A 25,107-nucleotide genomic window follows, 5' to 3' on the forward strand; every position below is an offset into this window, starting at 1 on the left:
AGACAACAGTGGGCAAAAGTTGTCCAAGCAAGATGTTAAAGTGGAGCAAAGAGTGTCCGTAGCACTGTTCGTGTCCAGAGCAGAAAACTGAGAGAGTGGTGGAAGAGAGGATGAAACCACAGCAGATAGGCGAGATGGAGAGAGTGAGCGTAGGTTCCGTCGAAAGGTGACCTGCGTTGGAGTGTGTGCCACTTCAGGAGTAAGTGCTAGGTTAGCAGTAATGAGGAAGTGATCAGAGGTGTGCAGTGGAGCAACTGAAGAGGTGTCCACAGAGCAACAGCGTGTGTAGATGAGGTCCAGTTGGTTGCCCGATTTGTGAGTCGCTGTAGTAGACACTAGCTTGAGATCAAATGAGGTGAGCAGAGTTTTGAAGTCAGCAGCCTGGGGTTTATCTAGGTGGATGTTGAAGTCACCAAGCAGTACCAGAGGAGTACCATCTTCAGGAAAGTTTGATAGCAGCACATCCAACTCCTCCAAGAAGTTTCCCAGTTGACCTGGGGGACGATAAATGACCACAAAGTGGATTTTAACAGGGTGGGTTACAGTAATGGCATGTGATTCAAATGAACCAGTACCTGTAGGTGATGGCTGAAGATCAAATTTCCATTCTTTGGATATAAGGAGACCCGTACCTCCACCCCTCCCAGTGGTGCGAGGAGTGTGGGAACAAGTGAAATTAGTGGAGAGGGCTGCAGGGGTGGCAGTATCTTCAGGTTTGATCCAAGTCTCTGTCAGTGCCATGAGGTTGAGACCGGAATGAGTAGCAATAGAAGAAATGAAGTCTGCTTTGTTAACTGCAGACTGGCAGTTCCAGAGACCAACTGGAATAGAGAGCATAGTAGTAGAGGTCAGAGGGACATGGCGTAAGTTTGTCAGACAGGCCTTCCTGCGACATACATAGCGTGCTCTCCGAGTGTTAGTAGTGATAGTAGAGATCTGAAAGCACATAGTGACTACAAGTGTAAGATATATTTGAGAGGCTATACAAAAAGTAAAGAAAGTGAAAAGCAATACTCAAGTGCCCAGTCGGTGTCCTCGCTCGGTGCAGTCGCGCAGGTAGAGTCGATTGTCTTTACACTCGTCGGTCTTCACACGAGGAGGGTTCACACGAGGGTTGCCGCGACCGCTGCCGCGGTGAAACCTAGTGCTTTGTATTAGCCTGATTACCTGTAATTGAAGTCAGCTGGACACGCCTCACTATTTAGCAGATCGAAACCAGGCAGTCCCGCGATAGGCAAACGCTAAACCAAGCACCACTTTCAGCACGTATTTAACCAGGGTAAGACACACACAATTTAAACCTAAGACTTTCCTAGCAATGATGATCACACACTAGTCTGATGAGAAAACAAGACAAAACACTCACAAGCTGCTGTCCTTCTATGTTGCTCGACTGTTTCTTCTGACAAGTGTTTTACAAACAGCTAATTAAAGTACTTTCACTGGCTTTGGCCACGCCTCACTATTTAGCAGATCGAAACCAGGCAGTCCCGCGATAGGCAAACGCTAAACCAAGCACCACTTTCAGCACGTATTTAACCAGGGTAAGACACACACAATTTAAACCTAAGACTTTCCTAGCAATGATGATCACACACTAGTCTGATGAGAAAACAAGACAAAACACTCACAAGCTGCTGTCCTTCTATGTTGCTCGACTGTTTCTTCTGACAAGTGTTTTACAAACAGCTAATTAAAGTACTTTCACTGGCTTTGGCCACGCCTCACTATTTAGCAGATCGAAACCAGGCAGTCCCGCGATAGGCAAACGCTAAACCAAGCACCACTTTCAGCACGTATTTAACCAGGGTAAGACACACACAATTTAAACCTAAGACTTTCCTAGCAATGATGATCACACACTAGTCTGATGAGAAAACAAGACAAAACACTCACAAGCTGCTGTCCTTCTATGTTGCTCGACTGTTTCTTCTGACAAGTGTTTTACAAACAGCTAATTAAAGTACTTTCACTGGCTTTGGCCACGCCTCACTATTTAGCAGATCGAAACCAGGCAGTCCCGCGATAGGCAAACGCTAAACCAAGCACCACTTTCAGCACGTATTTAACCAGGGTAAGACACACACAATTTAAACCTAAGACTTTCCTAGCAATGATGATCACACACTAGTCTGATGAGAAAACAAGACAAAACACTCACAAGCTGCTGTCCTTCTATGTTGCTCGACTGTTTCTTCGTGACCACACTCCCTGATCCATCCAGTCTTTATAATAAATTGACTTTCTATTAATCAAAATGTATCTGTTGTTCCATATTGAAGTTGTATGTGGCGAAAAGTTATGTTTGTATAACAACTTCCAGTATTGGAGAGCCTGTTTATGAAAATCAGCCAATTTGAGGGGTAATTTAGAAATATCAAAATCACATTTAAGTAAAAAATCTATTCCGCCAACACTCTCAAAGATCATCTTGGGGAAAGAAAACCAAAAACCATTACTATTTTTCAAAAAAGACTGCAGCCATTTGAGTTTAATGGTACCGTTCATTGATTCAAAATCAATCACATTTAAGCCTCCATCTTGAAGAGATTTCACTATATCGTTTTTCCTAATGTAATGATATTTATTTTTCCAAATAAAATTGTAATGATTTTTATTGATTTTTTTCATCATATTGTCCGACACCGGTAAACAATATGAAGGGTAAATAAGTCTGGAAAGACTTTCCATTTTAGTTAAAAGAATGCGTCCAAAAATAGAAAGATCCCTCTGAAGCCAGCTATTCAAAATAGTTTTAGATTTGGTCACATTATTTTCAATGTTCAGAAGTTCTCTTGAATTTTTTTACTTTGGAAATTCTAATTCCTAAATACTTAACTTCAGTTTTGATCGGAATATTAGCTACAACCACTTGTGACTGGTCATGAATAGTTAAAACTTCACATTTATTTTTATTCAGATTCAAACCCGAGGCTTTTGAGAATAGTGAAATCTCAGACAAGGCAGGAGGAAAAGAGTGGTGTCGTCTGCTAGCTGACTAATGATCAATGAAGTTCCCATCACAGTCAAAGGTTTTATATTTTGATTATGTTTTAAGAAAATTGCCAAAAGCTCAGCAACTATAATGAAGAGTAGCGGTGATGTGGGGCATCCTTGACGAATACCTCTTTTAATCATAAAACGTTGTGTAGTCCCAAATGGCAAGGAAATTGAGCTATTGATGTCATAATAAAGGGTAGAAATTAATTTCAAAAATTTATCGCCAAATCCAAAATATTTCAGAGCTTGTAAAATAAAAGGATGTTCAACAGTATCAAACGCTTTGTAGAAATCTAAAAAGAGAATAGCTCCGTCATCTTTAATGAGGTAATTATAATGTAGTAGATCCAATACAAGCCTAATATTGATAAAAATAGATCGATTTTTTAGAAAACCTGATTGTGTCTCACTGATTACTTGCGGTAAAACCTCCTTTAATCTGTCTGCTATAACATGAGAGAGTATCTTATAATCAGTGTTTAGTAAAGTAATTGGACGTAAATTATCTACAATCCTCTTATCTTTCCCTGCTTTTGGAATAAGAATAATAAGACCCTGCTTCATTGTGGATGTCAACATCTCATTATTAATAACGTCGTTTATGGCTTTAAATAGAAAGTCTCTTAAGTCCTCCCAGAAAAATTTGTAAAAAGCAGCAGTTAATCCATCCTGACCAGGAGCTTTACCAGTTTTTAATTTCTTAATCACTCTATCTAGATTATCGATAGTTGTGTCAGAATCACAAATATCTTTACTGATGGAGTCAATCTTTGGGATGTGTTTTTCCAATAACTTAAAAAAATTAGATGAGTCAGTAGCCGAGTACTCCGAGGTATACAATGTAGAATAATATTTGTAAATTTCTTCTGATATGATCCCTTCTTTTGTACATTCATGGCCGTCAATAATTAGCGCATTTATAGATTTTTTTTCCTGCCTTCTTTTTTCTAAATTGCTAAAATAGGAGGTACTTTTCTCTCCTTCCTCCAACCACTTAGCTCTGGATCTAATGAAAGCTCCATGTGCTTTTTTCTTGTACAATAAGTCTAATTGAGAGTGTAAATTTAAAAAAGGTTTTTTTTTTTTTTTTCATCTCTGTGGTACTAGTCTTAATAGAGTAACTATTTATATTTTGGATCAGTTTATACTCGTATTCCTTTTGTTGTTTAATTCTCTGTTTACCAAATGCAATGGCAAATTCTCTGATCTTATATTTTAAATATTCCCATCTTTTCATGTATGTACCAATACTGACATCATTATAAATCTTTTTAATCAAACCTTTGCTTACAAATTCTTCACAGTTCAAAAGATCTGCATTCAATTTCCAATAATCCTTTTTGAAAGTTGGTTTGTTTTCAGGACTCAACTGCAGGACTAAAACACTGTGATCAGTTAAAGGAGCTGTAGAAATAGAAATATCAGAGCTGCAGTTAAATATATCTGAAGTACCTAACCACAAATCAATTCTGGACTTATAATTCCCATTTGGTTTTATCCAAGAGAATTGAGTGGACTGTAAATTTCTTTCCCTCCACAGGTCGATTAAGCTATTAGAATTTAAGAAATCAAAGATTATTGGATTCCACTGATCAACATTGTATCTGGGAGGACTTCTATCCAGCCATTCATTGGGCACTAGATTAAAATCCCCACCTAATAAGATGTTAGTGGTATGGTATTGCTGTTTTAATTCAAACAAAACATCAGATATTTTCTCTAGCATGTTCTTATTTTGAGAGGGTGAAGCATAGCCATAAACATTAACCAAAATCAAGTAAGAACCTTCAATATTTAGCACTACTGCCAACCAGTGACCGGACTCATCACTCTGAGAAGTCACCACATTTCCTGGACATCCATTAAAACAAATAGCCACCCCGGCGGAATAATTAGTACCATGGCTGAATAACATTTTTCCACCCCACTGGTTTGACCAAAACGTGGCATCAGCAGCAACAGAGTGTGTTTCTTGAAACAAAGTGCAATGAGCTTTTAGCCCTTTACAAAACAAAAATAATGCTTTTCTTTTTAAATTGTCTCTAATACCTCTTACATTTAAAGATATGAAGGATAGACTTGTGCTCAACATTAATAGAAAACAAAATCAAGTAGAACAAGGCAAACAAATATGTAAAAATGAATACAAATGAGAAATAGAAAAGATACTGCTTTCTCTTTAAAACATAAATAACTGGTGAAGACACCTCTAACTTATATTCTTAAAATCAATCCAACCCTCTTATCTATTTTAGACCAAAGGAGAAAAAAAAAAATCTTACAAAGAATAATCCGTTTTGTGAAACTATCACATTTAAATCTCTTCAGTTATCCGCAAGAATGCGACGGCCGTCGATATAACCGTAGGCACCTCTGTAGTATGCTTTTTGTCCCGCGTTTCTGGCCTGAGAAATTTTTGGCCAAAGTTTCTCTCTTTCAAGGCTATCTTCCTTGGACAGGTCTTCAGCAAAACGGATGCCTTCCGTTTTACAGATGGATGATTCCTTGGACTTTCTCCATATTCCGTCACGATGTAGGCGTCTGGTGAATTGGACAATCACATGACGATTCCTCCCGTCTTCCTGTCTTCCAAGCCGATGCACTGTGTCCACCGAGTGCTCCATTACATCTGCCCATTCGGGAGCGATCCTACCGAGGAGTTTAACGACAGCATTTCTAACATCTTCTCCCATGACCTCCTTCAATCCTTTAATCCTTAAATTCCATCTCCGGGAGTAACGATCCTTCTCTCTCGCTTTCTCTTTCAGCATATCAACTTCTTTACGGAGGAGAAGGGCCTCATAAACGACGAGATGGCGGCAGCATCAGCAGGCCGAGATCTAAAAAATAGTAGTCGGAAGTTTACAGAAAAAACAAGTCGAGGTGGAAATATCTTTTGTGAGGCGGTTGAGCACGACTGTTCTGTGAATGGATCAGAGGTAGGTAATGCTAGTTGGGCTGATATGGACTGTAATGATGAGAGGGATGAGGGGGAAGTAGGGAGATGGATGCAAATTAATCAAGGCAAAGGGAGTAAAAGAGTTAGAAGTGATATTGAAGAGAAATCGGAAAATGAAGATGACGAGATAGAGGGAAATCAAAGAGAAAAACCTGACAAGTACACAATCATAGTAAGATTTAATGAGAAATCGCAGAGTGACATGAAGAAAATTAACCCATTTACGTTGACAGCAGCCTTGGCAAATAAAGTGGGAGAAATAATATACGCAAAGGTGTTAAATGATGGTAATCTACTGATAAGATGTGCAAATGAAAATCAAGTTGAGAAAGCTCTTAGAATGAAAGAGATAGGGAAAATTAAGGTGGAAAGCTCAGGGAAATTGGGAGGGAAAAATGAGGTTGGAAGTAAAGGAGTCATCACAGGAGTGCCAATGAGTGTAGGAATGGAGGAATTCAAGAAGAATATCAAAGGAGGAAAAGTAATAAAAGCTCAAAGGTTGAAAACGACAAGAGAAGGAGTAAAAAAGGAAAGTGAAACAGTATTGATTGAATTTGAGGAAGACAATATGCCAAAGAAGGTGTTCCTGGGTTTTTTGAGTTACCCAGTGAGAGTTTATGTTCCAAAACCATTGAGATGTTTTAACTGTCAAAGATTTGGTCATATAGCTAGGAACTGTAAAGAACAGAGAAGATGTGCAAGATGTGGGGGGGATCACGAATATGGAATGTGTGGAGCAGGGGTACAGCCAAAGTGTTGTAATTGTGGTGGAGCTCATAATGTAGCCTATGGAGGTTGTGAGATTATGAAACGGGAGAATGAAATCCAGAAAACAAAAGTAGAAAGAAAGATTACTTATGCTGAAGCAGCAAGTATGGTAAATGGAAAGAACAAAGGTATTAACAGTCAAGGGACAATCAGGAACCAAGAGCAGGAAAAAAGATCAAATGAAAGGGTGTACGTGGATAAAAGGGACTTGGTTACATTTATTGCAGGTGTTATTAATAGTACTGCGGATGTTAAATCTAAAAACGACAAAATTCAGCTAGTAGTTAAAGCAGCGGTGAACCATCTTGGATTAATAGGACTGACGTGGGAAGAGGTGAGGGAGAACCTTGCCATTCAGTCAAGTCAGGATGCACCATGGATTGGTTAATCTTAATTATGGTAATCCTCCTACAATGGAATGCCAGGAGTTTACTGGCTAATGGTCAGGAATTTAAACACTTCATTAAAACATTGGCAGTGAAACCAGACATTATCTGTATCCAAGAAACATGGCTGAAACCTAACCTAGATTTTATAATTTATGGATATTTAGGGATAAGGAAAGATAGAGATCTTGGGAAAGGCGGAGGTTGCGCTACTTTTATCAAGCAAGGAATTCCATATAGACAACTGGGTGTGGGAGATGAGCAGGAATGCGTAATGGTGGAAATATGGTATAAGGGGGAGGAAATGGTCATAATTAATTATTACAATCCCTGCAAAAGTTTGGATCTGAATAAACTATTGACAATACAAGGTCAAGACAAAAATAAAGTGATATGGTGTGCAGACTTTAATGCTCACAGCACAGTGTGGGGAGGTAATCATACTGACTCAAATGGAAGGGTAATTGAAGAGCTGATGGAGGATAGGAATTTAGTGTGTATGAATGATGGTAGGGGTACGAGAATTAATGTAAATACTGGGAAAGAATCAGCAATAGATCTTACCTTAGTATCTAATACATTAGCTGGTTTTGGTAACTGGGAGGTGTGGACAAGTGATACAATTGGTAGTGATCATTACCCAGTGGTTTGTTCAATTGGAGAAAGAGGGGAAGAAAGTCCAGGTGATGGAAGTCCGAAGTGGATATTTGAGAAGGCAGATTGGAACAAGTTTCAGATATTGAATGAGGAGGCGATAATGAGGATGGAGGTATCTGAAGATGTCGATGGATTGAATAATCAGTTTACATCAGGAATTATAATAGCAGCAGAGAGTTCAATTCCAAAAAGTAAAAATAGGAGGAAGAGGAAATTGGTACCATGGTGGACAGAGGAATGTCAGCAGGCAGTAAGGGATAGGAATAAAGCATTCAGATTAGTCAAAAGAACCCATAATATGCAACATTTAATCCAGTACAAGAAAGCTCAGGCTGTAGTGAGAAGAACAGTACGACAGGCTAAGAGGGCTAGTTGGAGGACTTTTTGTGATGGGATAGGTAGAACAACTTCAGTGGGTGAAGTATGGGGAATGATAAAGAGGATGGGAGGAGATAGAAGGGAATGGGAATATCCGGTTATAGTAACTGAGGAAGGTTTAGCAGTATCAAATAGGGAAAAAGCAGAGAGTATGGTCAAAGCATTTGGTAGGGTACATAGTTCAGAAAACTTATCAGAGGAAGAAAGAAGGAGAAGAGAGTGGAAAATAAGTGAATATCCAGGGATTTTAGAAAGGAAGAAGAGAGTAGATAGTGTGACGAGTCAGCTGCCTCCTCCCTGATTGTCACCGGCACCCCGTCCTAAATCGCCGCCCTTCACCAGGCTCCCGACTGGAGTGGGTGTGTGAGAGGAGGGGCGCTGGACAAGTCACTTACCCCTTTTGTGGCTGGGAGGCTGTCCCCAGTTTTCCTCCGTCCCAGTCCGGGTTCTCACGAACGTTTGCAAGCGAGAGGGAGTGACGTCACCAGATGGTTCCCAACTGCGCTGTCTAGGCTCCGCCTTGCCCGCATTCTCCACCAGTGTCACGGGACGGGCACAAGACAGACACAGTGGGCGTGGCGTCAGGCCTCGGAGAGGCTTTTATTAACAAAACTCAAATAAAACATGGGATAAAAGTGGCCAAAGGGGAAGGGTGTCCAAAATAACAGGGAATCTGGTGTCCTCGCCGTGCTGCAGGGTTTGTGTGGGTCGGGCAGTGTTCATGGAGGAAGGGTCCAGGTAAGGGGCGGAGTCCGGTGGCCGCACGCGCTCCCCTCTTCGGTCCGGGGCGCGAGGGGCGGCGGCTTCCTCTAGCGGCCGCATCACTCTCGTTGGCCGCGGCGCTGGCAGGGGATGGACGGCCCGGCATCCTGGCCCGTCGGCCGTGTAAACGGGTGCGGTTCTCTTCCGGATCGCGGGTCCGGCAGCTCACGTCTCTTGTGGCGCGGGAGTCCCTCAACGCACCCTTCCTGGACCCACGAGGACACCAGCGTGCATGCACGGGGAAGAGACCGGTCTCTCGAGGAGAGGCGCGTTGGGCTTTTAAACAGCGGCGGTGATGAGGCTCCATTCCCTTCAGGTGTGCCCCATCACACGCCGCCAGCCCTGACTCGTCCAGCGCCCCTCCTCTCACACACCCACTCCAGTCGGGAGCCTGGTGAAGGGCGGCGATTTAGGACGGGGTGCCGGTGACAATCAGGGAGGAGGCAGCTGACTCGTCACATTCCCCCTCCCAAGCGACATTCCCGTCATCAGGGCGCCGCCCACACGGGAGTGCTACCATCCTCAACCAGGCTCCTTACGGTCGGAGTGGGTAGGGATTCCTCTCCGGGCAGTCCTCCCTCTCGCAGCGCACCGGAACAGGGACAGAGAAACCGGGTTTTAGTGACAGCCTCAACCAACCACAGGGTAAAAATGACAATAACAGAAGTCACTTACCCCTTTTGTGGCTGGGAGGCTGTCCCCAGTTTTCCTCCGTCCCAGTCCGGGTTCTCACGAACGTTTGCAAGCGAGAGGGAGTGACGTCACCAGATGGTTCCCAACTGCGCTGTCTAGGCTCCGCCTTGCCCGCATTCTCCACCAGTGTCACGGGACGGGCACAAGACAGACACAGTGGGCGTGGCGTCAGGCCTCGGAGAGGCTTTTATTAACAAAACTCAAATAAAACATGGGATAAAAGTGGCCAAAGGGGAAGGGTGTCCAAAATAACAGGGAATCTGGTGTCCTCGCCGTGCTGCAGGGTTTGTGTGGGTCGGGCAGTGTTCATGGAGGAAGGGTCCAGGTAAGGGGCGGAGTCCGGTGGCCGCACGCGCTCCCCTCTTCGGTCCGGGGCGCGAGGGGCGGCGGCTTCCTCTAGCGGCCGCATCACTCTCGTTGGCCGCGGCGCTGGCAGGGGATGGACGGCCCGGCATCCTGGCCCGTCGGCCGTGTAAACGGGTGCGGTTCTCTTCCGGATCGCGGGTCCGGCAGCTCACATCTCTTGTGGCGCGGGAGTCCCTCAACGCACCCTTCCTGGACCCACGAGGACACCAACGTGCATGCACGGGGAAGAGACCGGTCTCTCGAGGAGAGGCGCGTTGGGCTTTTAAACAGCGGCGGTGATGAGGCTCCATTCCCTTCAGGTGTGCCCCATCACACGCCGCCAGCCCTGACTCGTCCAGCGCCCCTCCTCTCACACACCCACTCCAGTCGGGAGCCTGGTGAAGGGCGGCGATTTAGGACGGGGTGCCGGTGACAATCAGGGAGGAGGCAGCTGACTCGTCACAATAGTGTAATTGATGAACCTTTTACAATGGAAGAAATGAAGAGAGCAATAAGAATGTCAAGATCATCATCACCGGGGAAAGATAAGGTATGCTATGTGATGTTAAAACATTTAGGAGAAAGTGCACTTTTGAAATTGTTGCATCTGTATAATAGAGTCTGGGAAGAGGGAAGATTGCCAAAAACATGGAAAGAAGCAGTTGTAATTCCGATAAGGAAACCTGGCAAGGATCCATCTAAACCCATCAGCTATAGACCAATAGCATTAACCTCTAATCTATGCAAAATAATGGAAAAAAATGATTACAGAAAGGTTATCATATGAGCTTGAGAAGAAGGCAAAGATAGCTAATTATCAGAGTGGGTTTAGGAAAGGTAGGAGTACTATGGATGCAGTTGTTAGACTAGAAAATGAAATAAGGAAAGCCCAGGAAAATAAAGAGGCGGTAATTGCAGTATTTTTGGATATAGAAAAAGCTTATGATATGATGTGGAAGGAAGGAGTTCTAATTAAGTTACATAAGTTGGGAATTGGAGGGAGAGTCTTCAATTGGATAAAAGATTTTTTGTGTGAAAGGAATATCCAAGTAAGAATAGGGTCAGAATTGTCAAATCAGTATACTGTGGAAAATGGTACTCCTCAAGGTAGTGTAGTAAGCCCACTACTATTCATAATAATGATTAACGATATCTTTTTAAAGATTCCAGTAGATATAGGTAGATCACTTTTTGCAGATGATGGGGCTCTGTGGAAGAGGGGGAGAAATATGGATTATGTAGTTGGGAAAGTGCAAGGAGCTGTAGATAAAGTGGTGGAGTGGGGGAAAGAATGGGGATGTAGATTCTCAGTGGAAAAAACCCAAAGTGTTTTCTTTACTAATAAAAGAATAGATGAAAGATTGAAAATAAGGATGTATGGGAAAGAAATAGAAAGAGTAGGAACATTCAAATTCTTGGGGGTTCTTTTTGATTCCCATTTAACATGGGCAGATCATATAAGAAGAATAGTGGAAAAAAGTAAAAAAGTAATAAAAGTAATGAGATGCTTGACTGGTAGAGAATGGGGGGCAAGTTGCCAAGCACTGAAAAGAATTTATGTGGCCCTGATAAGATCTACGGTGGACTATGGCAGTATAGTGTATTCTTCAGCAGCTAGATCCCATTTGAAACATTTGGATGTGATCCAGGCTCAGGCGTTGAGATTGTGTAGTGGAGCTTTTAAGACATCACCTGTCTCAGCTATTCAGGTAGAGGTAGGAGAGATGCCATTGGAACTGAGGAGACGGCATATAATAGCAAACTACTGGGTTAACTTGCAGGGGCATAATGACTCGCACCCCACAAAAGAAGTGTTGAAGGAATGCTGGAGGAAAGAGGGAAGTAAAAAGGATAACTTTGGTTATTTGGGGAACAAAACAGCAAAAGAGCTTGGGGTATCTGATATGAAAATCAGTTCTTCAATAGTACATCCAGTCATAGCCCCATGGAAGATGAGATGTCCAGAGGTAGATTGGTATTTGTTAGAGGTGAAAAGGAAAGAAGAAAGTGCTGATCTGGTTGGGGTGTTTAATGATTATATTACTGAAGTATATAAAAACTTTACTCAAATATATACAGATGGCACTAAGAACCCTGAAACAGGGGTAACAGGAATGGGTGTGGTGGTTCCAGCAAGAGGAATTGAAATCAATAGAAGAACATCTAATCATTTAGCAGTATGTACAGTGGAGATGGTGGCAATTTTAGTTGCTTTACGTTGGGTGGAAAAAGAAAAAAATAGCAAAGTCATAATATGTTCAGACTCAGCTTCAGCTCTAGTTAGTTTAATATCGTTCCATTCAAGTCGACAGGATATTTTATTTGAAATTCTCTATTCAGTTACAAGAATAACACACCAAGGTGGACTGGTTATTTTTTTTTTGGGTTCCGGCGCACATAGGAGTGGAGGGCAATGAAAAAGTGGACAAGGTTGCAAAGAAGGCATTAAAGAAGGAACATGTAGAAATGCAAATAAGAATCAGTAAAGCAGAAGTAAAATGTATAATCTGGGAAAAAATTAACCAAAAATGGCAAGAAATGTGGGATAGTGAGGAGAAAGGGAGACATTTATACTATATCCAAAAGAGTATTCAAGTAAATAAGGTAGGAGGTGGAGATAGAAAAGAGGAAACGGTACTTACGAGACTAAGGCTGGGACACTGTGCTCTAAATAAAACATTAAGAATGGTGGGGAAACATCAGACGGGTATGTGTGAGGAATGTCAGGAAGAGGAATCGGTGGAACATGTAATTCTACATTGTAGGAAATATCAGAGGGAGAGGGTGATAATGGATAACAGATTTAAAGAACAAGGGGTGCAGAAACTCACTTTAAAAACAGTACTTAGTATGAATGACAGAGCACAGGTGAGAGAATTGTTGGTTTTTTTAAAGGATACTGGGCTTTATTATAGGATATAAAGGGTTTCCCCCTCCCCCTCCCCCCCCCTTTCCCTTTTTTTTTTTTTTTTTTTGGATATTATAGATTATACTGTAAACCTACTGACTGATCCACACTCCGGAACAGAAGGTGGCGGTAATGCACCATTAAGCTGGATGCCAACCGCCGTTAAAAAAAAAAAAAGAAGAAGAAGAAGAAGAAGGGCCTCATTCTCCAAGCCGGCTATATTTCCTTTGCATTCTTGTAACGTTACTTCCCCAGCTTGAAATTCTAGAGACTTTGCCAGACTAGCTATCATCACAGAGTTGTCGGTAAGCTTTTTGTTTAAATCCGCCATCTTGTCATCTTGTTGATCGAATCTTATGTGAAGAGCTTGAACGGCATTCAATATATCAGTTGCAGTTGGACTCTGTTTGGGTAATTTCCTCTGGTGCTCTCCTTTCGAAGGAGTTAGAGGTGGAGAATCAGATGTATCCTCAAAACTCCTCTTTCCTCCGCTGCCATTCTCCGTTTCCATATCTGACCCGCAGTAATCATGTTCAGCAAGGGATGGGGAATTCCCCTCCGTTTCTTCTTCATTTGGCCTCTTGTCGTTTTTGTCTTTCTTTTTTTGTTCCTTTGGCATTTTGTAAAAACACCGTCAGATTTGGAGGGTATCACAGTTCAATTACCACTTAGAGGTATTTTTAGCACCAGACCTTCGGCGAGTGTGACTACTCAGTACGCCATCTTGCCGGAACTCCCATGGCGGACATTAGTTTTCAGTAGGGCGAGGCAAAGGAAAAACAGCGCAAGTTTCCTTTTTGTTGTTGTTTTTTTGTTACACACGTCTCGGTGGCTCGGCGTCGAACATCACATCGCTTGCTAAAATTACACAAGCGTTTTTGTTTTGATGTTTTTCACGGTTTTTGCAAATGGGAGTTCACTTTCACTTCTTTCTAGGAACAGAAAAGTAAATTTCTGTTTCCGCGCAATCTACACTTATTTTCGAAAACGTGGTGGAAAATTATGTTAGGTGTTTTTCTCATGTGTGTTTTGCTGTTGCAAGGTGAGATATGTTTGAATTTTGACGCATTGGTGTTGTATTCGCCATTTCTGGGTGTGGCGACAAACAGCCTTTTCTTGTGGCGTCGCCTTGTAAAACTAGGTTATCCCTCCGGTCACTATTTGTGATATAACACTAGACACCTTTAAGATAATGTAGACCTTAAGATCTTTGTCATATCTTTGTTAACATACTTTACTAGACTTTTGTTTTGGAGCTGTGATCCAGTCTTCATCTTCTCATAATGTAAACAGGAAATAAACTACTCTTGTTGTGAGCCCATTTGCACTAAACGTGAACCTGCACATATTTAATTTAGACCCTTATAAGGTTATTGTTTTACCCATATTTGCAAGAAATACACTAAAACATCTGCTTTGAATGCTAAGTATGTCGTCTGCACAGTTTCGAGTAATCTTTTATTTAACTTCATTACCAATTTTGATTTAGGAAAAATAGTCCCAAACATAGGTTTTGGTTTCACAGACAAAAAAACAGCCTCGACTGGATCTGAATGTTCTTTCACACAGATTGATAGTAATAAATAAATATGTCTGAAGAACATTAAAAACTAATTCAGTATATCTCAGAAATAGTTTTTATTGTTGATATGAACGGGTGAGGTCTGCTAAATGCGTGTAAAATATAAGAGGCTGATATCTTTAATACTTGGACTGACAAACTACGTTTCAAGACAAACACATTATTTTGAATTAATAAATGAAATGGCATTGAGTCGTAATAGAGTTATAAATAACATTGTTCTTTTCCAATCTCTTTAAATGAATATCATCAGCGGTCTAAGAAGATCTGAAAGTCTGTTTATCTGAAGAGTGGATGTGATTCAATGATGTTCTTCTGCTGTTTGTTTGCATGCGTTACATTATAAACCCAGACATATTTCTCTCAATATTTATGATCTGTAGATAAACATTTTCACAGCACTTTCCTGTTGAATAATTTTGTCCCAGACATGATTTATAATTATTTGCTCGTTTCTTCTTCAGGTTCATCTGGTGTTGATTCACACAACGTGTCAGTGATTGAGGGAGATTCAGTCACTCTTAACACTGGCATCAAAACAAATCAAACAGACAGAATAAATTGGTATTTTTATACTGATCATATCGCTTGGATCACTGGAGATCAGAGTAAGATCTGTGTAGATTCTGAGTGTCCTGAGAGATTTAGAGACAGACTGAAGCTGGATCATGTGACTGGATCTCTGACCATCACAAACTTCACAAACACAGACTCTGGACTCTATATACTAGATATCACCAGCCGCAACATTGTAAAGACCTTCAGTGTTTCTGTTCATGGTGAGTCATTTAACATTTAAAAGCAGGCAACATGCGTTTAAAATCAATTGTGTTTATTATAGCAGTGACACTTAACAGCTTAGCAACAAAAACTGTGAATGAATTATGTGAGGGATATCAACAGTTAGGGGTGTATTAAACCGTTTTAATGTACAATGTAGAGGAAAATAACCACTTGATGTGCAACTAGTCATGGATCATCAGTGGTCACTTGTCAGCACTGGCAACTTAAAACTGTTATTGGTGTTTACAGCACAATATTTGACCGAAACTGAAAAAGGCGGTTGTTTTTGTCAGTTAAATAAATCTCTTTTCATCATATAAAGTGATCTTCTGTGTGTAATTATTTTTACCATAATTAATACTGCACTCTTTCATGTGTAGTTTGTTGTTTTCAGCAAAATGTTCCTCCATCATCTGTTGGTTTGTGTTTCAGGTGCTCCTGTCGCTGATCAAGAAGAAATAAAGTCAGTGAAGGAGGGAAAATCTGTCACTTTAGATCCTGGTGTCAAGAACAACACAAATGTTTTGATCATGTGGCTTTTTAATGACGTCCTCATCGCTGAAATCAGTGAAGAACCCAGTAAGACCTGCACAGATGTTCAGTGTGAGGACTCTGATGAGAGATTCAGAGACAGACTGAAGCTGGATCATCAGACTGGATCTCTGACCATCACAAACACCAGAAACACAGACTCTGGACTTTATCAACTACAGATCATCATCAGCATCAGCAGCAGCTTCAGTATTAGGAGGAGCAGGAGTTTCAGTCTTACTGTCACCGGTGAGTGTCATTCAGTGCAAATTAAATCAACTGCCTTTCATTGAGAATTGGTTACAGTAACATTTTAATAGATTTTATTACAGCCCTGTAAATTGTGAGTAAATCACTCGCATATGCGACTAAATCTTCACTCTGGGCGACTAAATGATGTCTAATATTAGTCAATGGCTAATGAATTGTCAGATTTTTCTCACCAGTGTGTGAGTTTCAGGTCGTATAAGTTTAGCTCAGAAATATATTTTCACTCGCCGAACAAACTGACTGAGGGCTTCAGAGTTTCAGTCTTCGCCAAGTGTTCTGTGCTGTTTTTTAGTTCATCTGAATGGATGTGCAACGCAGCTGTATTTGACGTACCGTAAACTCTAGTGTTAAGGTGCACAACTCGATGTTGCTTTGTCTCACACACACAGAGAGAGAGAGAGAGAACTGATGTGCTGCATGTAAATTATATTGTATCCTTTGGAATTTTTCAACTTTTAAGAACTTTTAAAAAAAGCGGTGAGAAAATGAAAATAATTCAATGTGTCTGTAGAGGGTGGTATTAACCTGCACAGTGTACTAAATGCAGAAAGTTTCCTGTAATCACATGTTTCCTGTTGAGTGCTTTGATGTTGTTTTAGTTCCTGTACCTCAGAAACCACCATTTGTCAATTAAATCTGCCTCACACAACTGATGAACAAAGCAGAAAGGTGTAAATATCAGACAGAAACATCAAATTAAACTGATATGACTGTCTCTCTTTATCATTACAGGTTCAGGTCTGTCTCTAGCTGTTGTAGCAGGAAAATGTGCAGCTCTAGTTATTCTGCTCGTGACTGCTGCTGCTGCTGGTATGAGTTACTGTCTTGAGCAAAAGAAAGGTGAGTATTACACATAGCTGATTAAATAATAGAGCCATTTTGTGTGCAAGATATGAAAATATGTATTTTCATTCTAATTCAACAAAAGTTGTCTTCATATGTAAATGAGTTTGTCATTATTGTTCAAACAGGAAGGGGGGCGGAGCCAAATAATGATCAGGTAATATAAACCTAAACTCCTCAAATACACAAATGTAAACTTTAAATATGTTTTGTGTGTGTGACCAAATCATCAATCCTGTTCATTTCTCTTACCTTCTATTATTATTTCTTTTTTTTTACAGGAGAATACTATGAAATACTCAACCGTTAATCAGACTGAAACTGCTACTATTGGCTCTTCCTATAAACAGACTGAGACTGCCACTGAAACGCCAGTGTAACATTATTATTTTTTTTATACTTCCATTGAAAGGGTCAGTGAAGAGATGATGGGAAATGGAAAAAATTGAATCAAACTCACTCAAACAGTAGTCCACGTATATTTTCAGTTACATAAACATTGCTTTGAAAAAGTCAGTTAAGCAGGAAACCAGCAATAAAGTAAGAAACGAAGCAGCACATTAGCAGCAGCAGAACAGTGAGTGCTTGAGGTTTTCAGTATTCAGCTGTTGTGACCAAGAGCAGTGAATGATTTCTGTTTCTTGTGATTTGCACCATAATGATATTTGCACTGATGTCCTTAACATGTCAGTTATCCCCTTAACGTGATTTTTTACATGAATACCTCGCCAAGACGGCCATTATGACAAGGAAATGTATTTGACTGCACAAGGCCTCGTACTGTAAGACACAAGTGCACTTCACATACTATAGATGCCAGTACTGGTTACATTACTGTGCTCTTGACATCTCACTGCCTCGACATATTTGATGTGTGAAACAATGTGATTTTAGATTGTTACAGTTATTTGGTTAGCAATCACGTACTTCATGTTCTCATGCTTTGGATAATTATGGAATCACAGTGTACTGTATTAACAGTCGTTACTGCGTTTGAGAGGGGGGAAAAATCAAATCATGAATTTAAACAAATCTAAGGAAAAACTTGATGATGTGCAATGCTAGATCCATTAAGTACACAAATCACATGGTGTTCATCCAATCAATGACACTGACACCTTTAAATATGCAAATGAGAATGCTAACCTGGGTTTAATCTGTTCTATTATCATGCTTAAAACATCACTCATGAGGCAGATTAGCCTGTGAAATATACATGTTTGAAAAATGCTAAAAACGATCACAGATTTTAATCTTGCCTGAAACGGTGTATTGAGATTTCTTGATGTGCTGCTTAGATCTTAGTCTTAGTCTCCTTCATGTGAGGATTTTGTTTTCCCATCTGTCTCTCTCAGTTCCATTCATGAATGGCTTGTGTGACTGTGTGATAGAGATGATTTGCCCGTTCGTTTAAGAACTCCTGTCCTCTTGTGAATTTGTCTATTATTTTATGCTCCATGTAAATATGTTACCACTCTCGATAGGATTTATGGACTTCAGTGATACCTTTTTTATGTAAATGTTCTTATATCAGATATAAAATACTGTCATTTGCCAAACTCCTCACAAAAGCCTGTTACATTGTTAAGAACTGGACATGAAGGACACAAATGTTTCAGTGTTTATATTGAGCTGTTCAAATTTGAAATATATGTGTATAATAAAGAGATTTTACTTTGTTAAAAGAGAACTATGTGCCTTTGCTTAGCTTTGCATCTGCCAATATAAAAAATAAAATAAAAGAAGTTAATGGTTACCCCCCACGTTTTGAACTCAGACATGAAAGTGCACAAATTTCTACACTTTCTGGTAATGTTCTGTTCTCTGAAATCAGTTGGCAAAAAAGGCAACAATATTGAGATTGAGGTTCCATTAGGAAGAGGAGAAATTAAATCAATTATTAAATTAAATATTTAAAACGAGTGGCAGAAGAAATGGGATCTAGCACAGGAAGACTTTATTATAAAAGTAGTTAATTTTGGAAGATATAGGAAAAGAAGAGGTGATTTGAACAAGATTACAGTTTGAACACACGACTAAATTCATGCTGATTGTAGGGTAATGTAGTCAGCTGAACATGTGATGATATTAAAATGTAGGAAATATAATACAGAGTGAATCAAAATAATATAAAACTTAAATGGTAATAATAAGTTAAAATATATACATTTTAGGAAAAAAAATTGAAGTGGGAAATAATCAAAGTGCACTAATGAAATATAGCCTATGGGCTAGACAAATGAATTTGATAGGGAGTTATAATAATTAAACACAAAGACAGATGGGAACACACGAGCTGGATTTCTGGCCTGGGAGCTGAACACACATCAGCTAGAAATACAGCGAAATGTTTGTATCTGAGATAAAAGAATAAAGATGTAACTATCATCCTCTCATACACAGCTATTTTGGATTGAATTGTCTAATGTTTTAATCGTAATGTTCTCCAGGATTAGGATGTGTTGTTCAACTTTTTTAATATACAAAAATATAAAATCGGTTAATTCTTTATTATTAACCTATTATTACTTCTTAAAAAATTATTCACCGCGCAGTAAATTCAACCATCAAAATCCTTTATTATTTTTGAAATCGAGGTTCAACAGTATAGGCTATCCAAAAAAATTAAGCTGTTAATTTTTTTTTACATTTTAAATTTGTTTAGGTAAAGCTTTGCGGAAGTCGTGGACTAGTGCTTAGAGAGTTTGACTCCTAATGCTAGGGATGTGGGTTCAACTCTCTAAAAAAGGCAATACAACGACTTAGGTGCCCGTTGAGCAAGGCACTGATGCCCAAACTTGAAAACTTAAACACTGTGTAAATTGCACAAATAAATAAACAGAATGGACATACAAATTAAACAATTTCAAACAGGCCCCACTGGTACAACCTGTTCAGGTGTGTTCGATCAGGGTTGGAGCTAAACTCTGCAGGAAGGTAGATCTCCAGGAACAGTGTTGGCCACCTCTGCCGTAGAAATACTCCAACTTCCTGATACATGTGCATTCACTCCAGTATAGTAAATATGACACATAGACACTTAGACCCACCACCCCCTTGAAAATCAATTTATTTTTACACCTTTGAATCTCCTATGTCAGAGCTTCTCAACCCTAGTTCTGGGCATCCACAACACAACACATTTTGTAACAAACCCATTTCAGCTTCTGGAGTTTCTTCTAATGAGCTCATGAGTCAAGTCAGGTTTGATTATGGAGACACACAAATTGTGCAGTGATGGGGGCACCCAGGAGCAGGGTTGAGAAACACTATCCTATGTAATAAACATCAGTGCATTTAACATGTTATACAGCCCATTTCACTTATGGCCAAACCTGATCTATAATTAATCCACTGCACTGGGAACCTACTAAAACCAGAAGATGTGGTAAAAAATCAGCTAAATGAAAGGGTTAAAGGCAGCTAAGGATTTTTATTTTTTATTTATTTATTTATTTTTTTGCACAGTGGGTGGACATTTTACAAAATCATTTACTTGTAAAAGATGGGAGATTGCTAACAACATCTCTCATACAGCTGTTCAAGTATTTTACAGTAAATGTGGAGGGAAACCATATTTTGGGGTAATGTATTTGTGTGCACATAAAGGAAAATATTTTATCTTTATTAAGTTAACTTTAAGTATGTAGTATTTGGACCAATAAGACAAACCACTATTTGTTATATTTAATAAATAATATATAATGCCACCATAACCAAAGGGTTTATGGTCCCTTCCCCCGAAATGCAACTAACACCTCAAAAAAGGCAGAACAGGCCTCTGGTTCCATAGCTGCTAAAGGCACACAATCTGATAAGACTAGGCAGTCCTGTTATGCAGTTTTGGTTTGAGCATCTGTAACTCGCTGAACTTGTTTAATGATGAACAGTGTGAAATGTGATGCAAGATAACCCTGGATTCTGTTTACCTGCAGTTCAGAATAAAACCATCAAATGTGGGTCAAATTTGGACTAACCCAACTTTTGGGTTAAACAATTTATGTACAAATATAACCCAATGGTTGTGTTAGTCCATATTTGACCTAAAGTTGGGTTGAAATAACCCAGCATTATTTTTAGAAAAAAAAAAACACATCCTGGTTTTGTCTGTCATTTACTGGAAGTCATCTTGAGAATAAACGTAGTCTATGTACATCTATACTGCTGTAATATTTTTGGTATCAAACAGATGTTCATTGATTCTTCATTTAAGTTTTCATCAACACTACTAACAAACTGTACCTTTTAAATAGAATAAAAGTGGCTCTTACAGTAGAGCAGCCAAAGTAATATTAATAATAACAATGAAATAATAATTTAAAGAATCTAAATCACTGACACCAATCATATTTCATGTTTAACAAAGTAATAAAAGTTGAGCAGATACAGATACATTTTAGCAACAGATCAGAATAACATCCATATTAGTGACTCATCATCATTATACTGTCCAAGCTCCTCTGATGAAATAAACAGCATAACTGAAATAATCCTTACAGGAAAAAGAAAAAAAGAAAACCAAAAAAAGAGGTTGCATTAGTAGGCCAGCTACGATCTATTTTGATGTGCCTTGTGAAAAATTACAAAAAAATAACATAAAAAACACTTGTGGACACATTCAAAGTCATCTCAATAGCCCTTTTTAATTTACACAAGTCTGTAAATCTATGCAGCATATACATCCAATGAACATCATGATGCATCCAAAAATACTTTACAACAAAAAACATTTACATTTATGATAAACAATCTATATAATAAAAACAAACAAATATTGTTTTATCAGTAAACACATTTCAGACAAAAAATAAAACCTTATTCAGCAGTCAGTAACAGTTTTGAAACAAACCATAAAAATGCTGCTATCTTCAGTAGTTATTAACCCTATAAAGCCATTGTTTAATGTATAGATTACTAAGGCTTCTTAATTATCAACATGATCAAAAGTGCTAAAAATATGTTGCAGACAATCTACTTGAAGCTTTTTGTCATCTGATTGATAGTTTACACTTAGTATATTTTTAGTATAAAAGCTTGTGCACTGTTTGTTCGCTGTCAGAAAGTTACAGATCTTTAAAAACTAAACATAACAATAACTTTTATATTTCTAGTAATACAATATAAACACTTAAACAACTTATGTTCACCACACATCATTTTTATACAAATTGTGTTCAAATGTATCAAATATAATCAAGCTTTTGAAGAAACAATTATTGGTTCATCTTTCTGTTTGGAAACTGTAGAAAATTAAGCATCTAAATATCATCTTATAGACATTATTGGGATATATAAAGTGAAAACTGATATTTTCATTATTTTATGTAAGTATCTGCTATACTGTTTTAAAGCTGCCTTGGATTTACATTACAAGCTGCACAAATTTCTTACTTTTTGGTCGTTTAAATATCAGCATTTGCTATCTGCACCAAAGTACAGTCTCAGTTTGGGTCTACGAATAAAACTGGGGTGTTTTTTTTTTTTTTAAATAAGCTCCTTATTTTCACTATGCCATATTAAATGAGCCATAAATGCCTGATGTATCAAACATAATAATCAACAACAACAATAAAATGTCTGCAAACTTTTTGTACAATATTTGTCTTATAGGTTCAATAAACTTAAATATATATATTTTTTTCTTTTGACTCCTATTTTACATGGCAGGTTAACAGGGTTAAAGTTTCAGTTCCTGAGTTTCAGAGTCTCGTTCAAGGACATAATTGTGAGATTTCATGGATCAATCCTTATCAAGCTCTTATTTGATCATTGTTCACACCACAGACTATTCGGTCTCAAAACAGTGATTCTGTCAACTGTTGGAATTCACAATCTTTAGCCTTGTTTTTTTTTTTTTTTTTTTTTTTATCAGTTGCATATGCATCAATCAGTTCACTTGGTGCTTGTTCTCTGCAGTGTTTTCTTCAAAAATTGTTTGGTGGTTTTAGCTGATCCATCTTAAACTTCTGACACCATTTGATATCTTTTGGTAACTCTTGTTAGCTGTTTAGGCTTACTAGTTTAAGAGTCCAAAGATATTAATGAAGACATGACACACAATGTTCTGTTCTCTGATTCCACGGGACACTTGTCTTGAAAACAGGGAACCACCAAGTGGACTGCTCTCTCTCTCATTACATCAGTTCCGGTTTTGGCTTTTCATGATATGGAAGTCAAATTCTTTCACAAAAACAACTCCAGAAGCCTTAATAGCGTATTTTAAAGTATAGTTTAAAGAAAATATAGTTCCTATTATTTTTTCATGGACACACTGGGGTCTCTAAATTTGTGCCAAGCTTTCGGCCTTGACTTTCCATTCAACAAACATCCTCATTTAGTTTACACGAGTGAAGTTCACATTGTCTGAAATATCAAAGATGTGATTTAATACAACCACTCGGGGCGGACTGGCCATCGGGAGCACCGGGACATTTCCCAGTGGCCTGATGGTCATTCTGGCCTGCCGGCTGCCGCTGTGTAATGTATGCAACTGCGAACTAATTGACGGACTTATGAATGTATGAATCAGGCGATCGCGGAGTGAAAATGACACCACCACATGACCCAACATCAGCGAAGCACTGCCTAATTGGCAAAGGCAGGCTTTTTCTTAGAAAATCGCACAAAAAATGGAGCCGTAAATGCAAAGGAGGAGCAGAGAGGGAACGTATAAAAAGGAGAAATTAAAGCCCTGGCCACAGCAGCAAATTGCTGCAAAATCCCAGCCATCTTCGCCAGTAAGGGAGCAGGTCGGTCAGAATTACATTTATATTTACTAGGGATGGGAAGGTTCACTGAAAAAAAAAAGAAAAAAAAAAACGTTCGATTCTCCACACACGGTAAGGATTTTGATTTATTTTTTAAGTATAACCCAATTCAAACAACTGAAAGAGCCAAAGTGTTTAGCAGTCTGGGGGACACATGAATTGGGTGATGGTGACTGCAGCAACAGAGGTGGCCTAGGGTTGAGTCAAACTCCCGGCCTGATTTACTGTCCCAGTCTGCCACTGCAACCACTGATGTGTCGCAGATGTTCAGCAAATATTTAGCAGCCTACAGCAGGAAGAAAAGTGAACCTAGGGCTCACATTAAGGGGGGATGCTGGGGGATGTAATATCTGTTAATTACAAATATACTGTAACGTTAATGGCTAGCGTCTTTACAGCTTAACAAATCAACAGTTTACAACTCAATGATTTTAACACATGGGAACCGTTTTTTGGTTTGTAATATTCACCTTTGTAAGCACCCTCGTCGCTGCTCTCATTCACGCTCGATGATGACATATCCTCTCGCGTGGCATCCTGGGATTGAAAAGTATCAATCGATGAACACTGCAGAATATGGGCTGAAGCAGTAGGACATCCGGGGATTTCTCGCCTACTGTTTTATGATACTGCAGTTTTCGAACGTACTTCTTTCTTCACATACTCTTTTTCCCTACTATATAATAGTTTAGTAGGCATATTAGAACGCAAATTAATGCTGTGTTCAAAACCACTCCCTATCTACAATATAGTGCACTATATCGGGTGTCAGCCATTTTGTAGTGCTGTCAGAATTCTGAGTAAATGACTTCATTTCCTACATTCGTCCACTACTTTTTACCCACAATTCATTCTGATTTCGAGTGTACAACCTATGTAGTCTGCATCCGAAAACTTAGGCAGGTGCCTTGATGGTTTAATGTTCTACAGCAGTGGTTCCCAACCTTTTTCAACTTGCGGCCCACACAACCAAACACATATGTTTGCGTGGCCCAGTGAAAAAAAAAAAAAAATTTACTGACCCCGCTAATTGTTGGGTTAATAACTTAGTACTCAGAAGCTACACAGCAAAAAATCCAGAGTGAAATTAACTCTGCTGGGAGTACATGTGAGACCACACTCAAGAGTGTGAAAGTGTTAAAATAGGAGTGTTAAATTAACACTGAAGCAGAGTTAAAGTTAATAAGATAATTAAATGATTAATTGAGGGATGATTGACCATTATTGACAAGACCTAGTATTACCATGCAGAATCAACAAAGATGAAAATCACTATTTTAATGGTGTCACCATTATAGTGGCCAGTGTTTGCTTTAGTTGGGCTCTTGACCCCTGAAACGTTAAAGTCAGCTTTTAATTGGCTGTTATAACTGAGTTATAAAACTGATGGACCAGCAAAGACTATTGTTCTTTCTGGATAACGGAGTTAAAGTTACATTGTTGATTATTGCAGTCCTATGATTCTTCAACAAAGT

General features: G+C 39.3%; 1 protein-coding gene across 1 annotated transcript in view; it reads left to right on the top strand.

Annotated features, from left to right (window-relative positions):
- The first annotated feature begins 6,833 nt into the window (after window positions 1–6,833).
- Window positions 6,834–25,107, top strand: part of LOC113080628 (uncharacterized) — a 37,906-nt gene continuing 19,632 nt past the window's right edge. Inside the window, exons 1-2 of the mRNA XM_026252790.1 lie at window positions 6,834–6,975; window positions 14,924–15,217. Of these exons, the coding sequence (XP_026108575.1) occupies window positions 6,834–6,975; window positions 14,924–15,217 (436 nt within the window). The remainder of the gene's footprint in view (window positions 6,976–14,923; window positions 15,218–25,107) is intronic.

Source organism: Carassius auratus, unplaced genomic scaffold (assembly GCF_003368295.1).
Source record: "Carassius auratus strain Wakin unplaced genomic scaffold, ASM336829v1 scaf_tig00031891, whole genome shotgun sequence".
Lineage (NCBI taxonomy): Eukaryota > Metazoa > Chordata > Actinopteri > Cypriniformes > Cyprinidae > Carassius > Carassius auratus.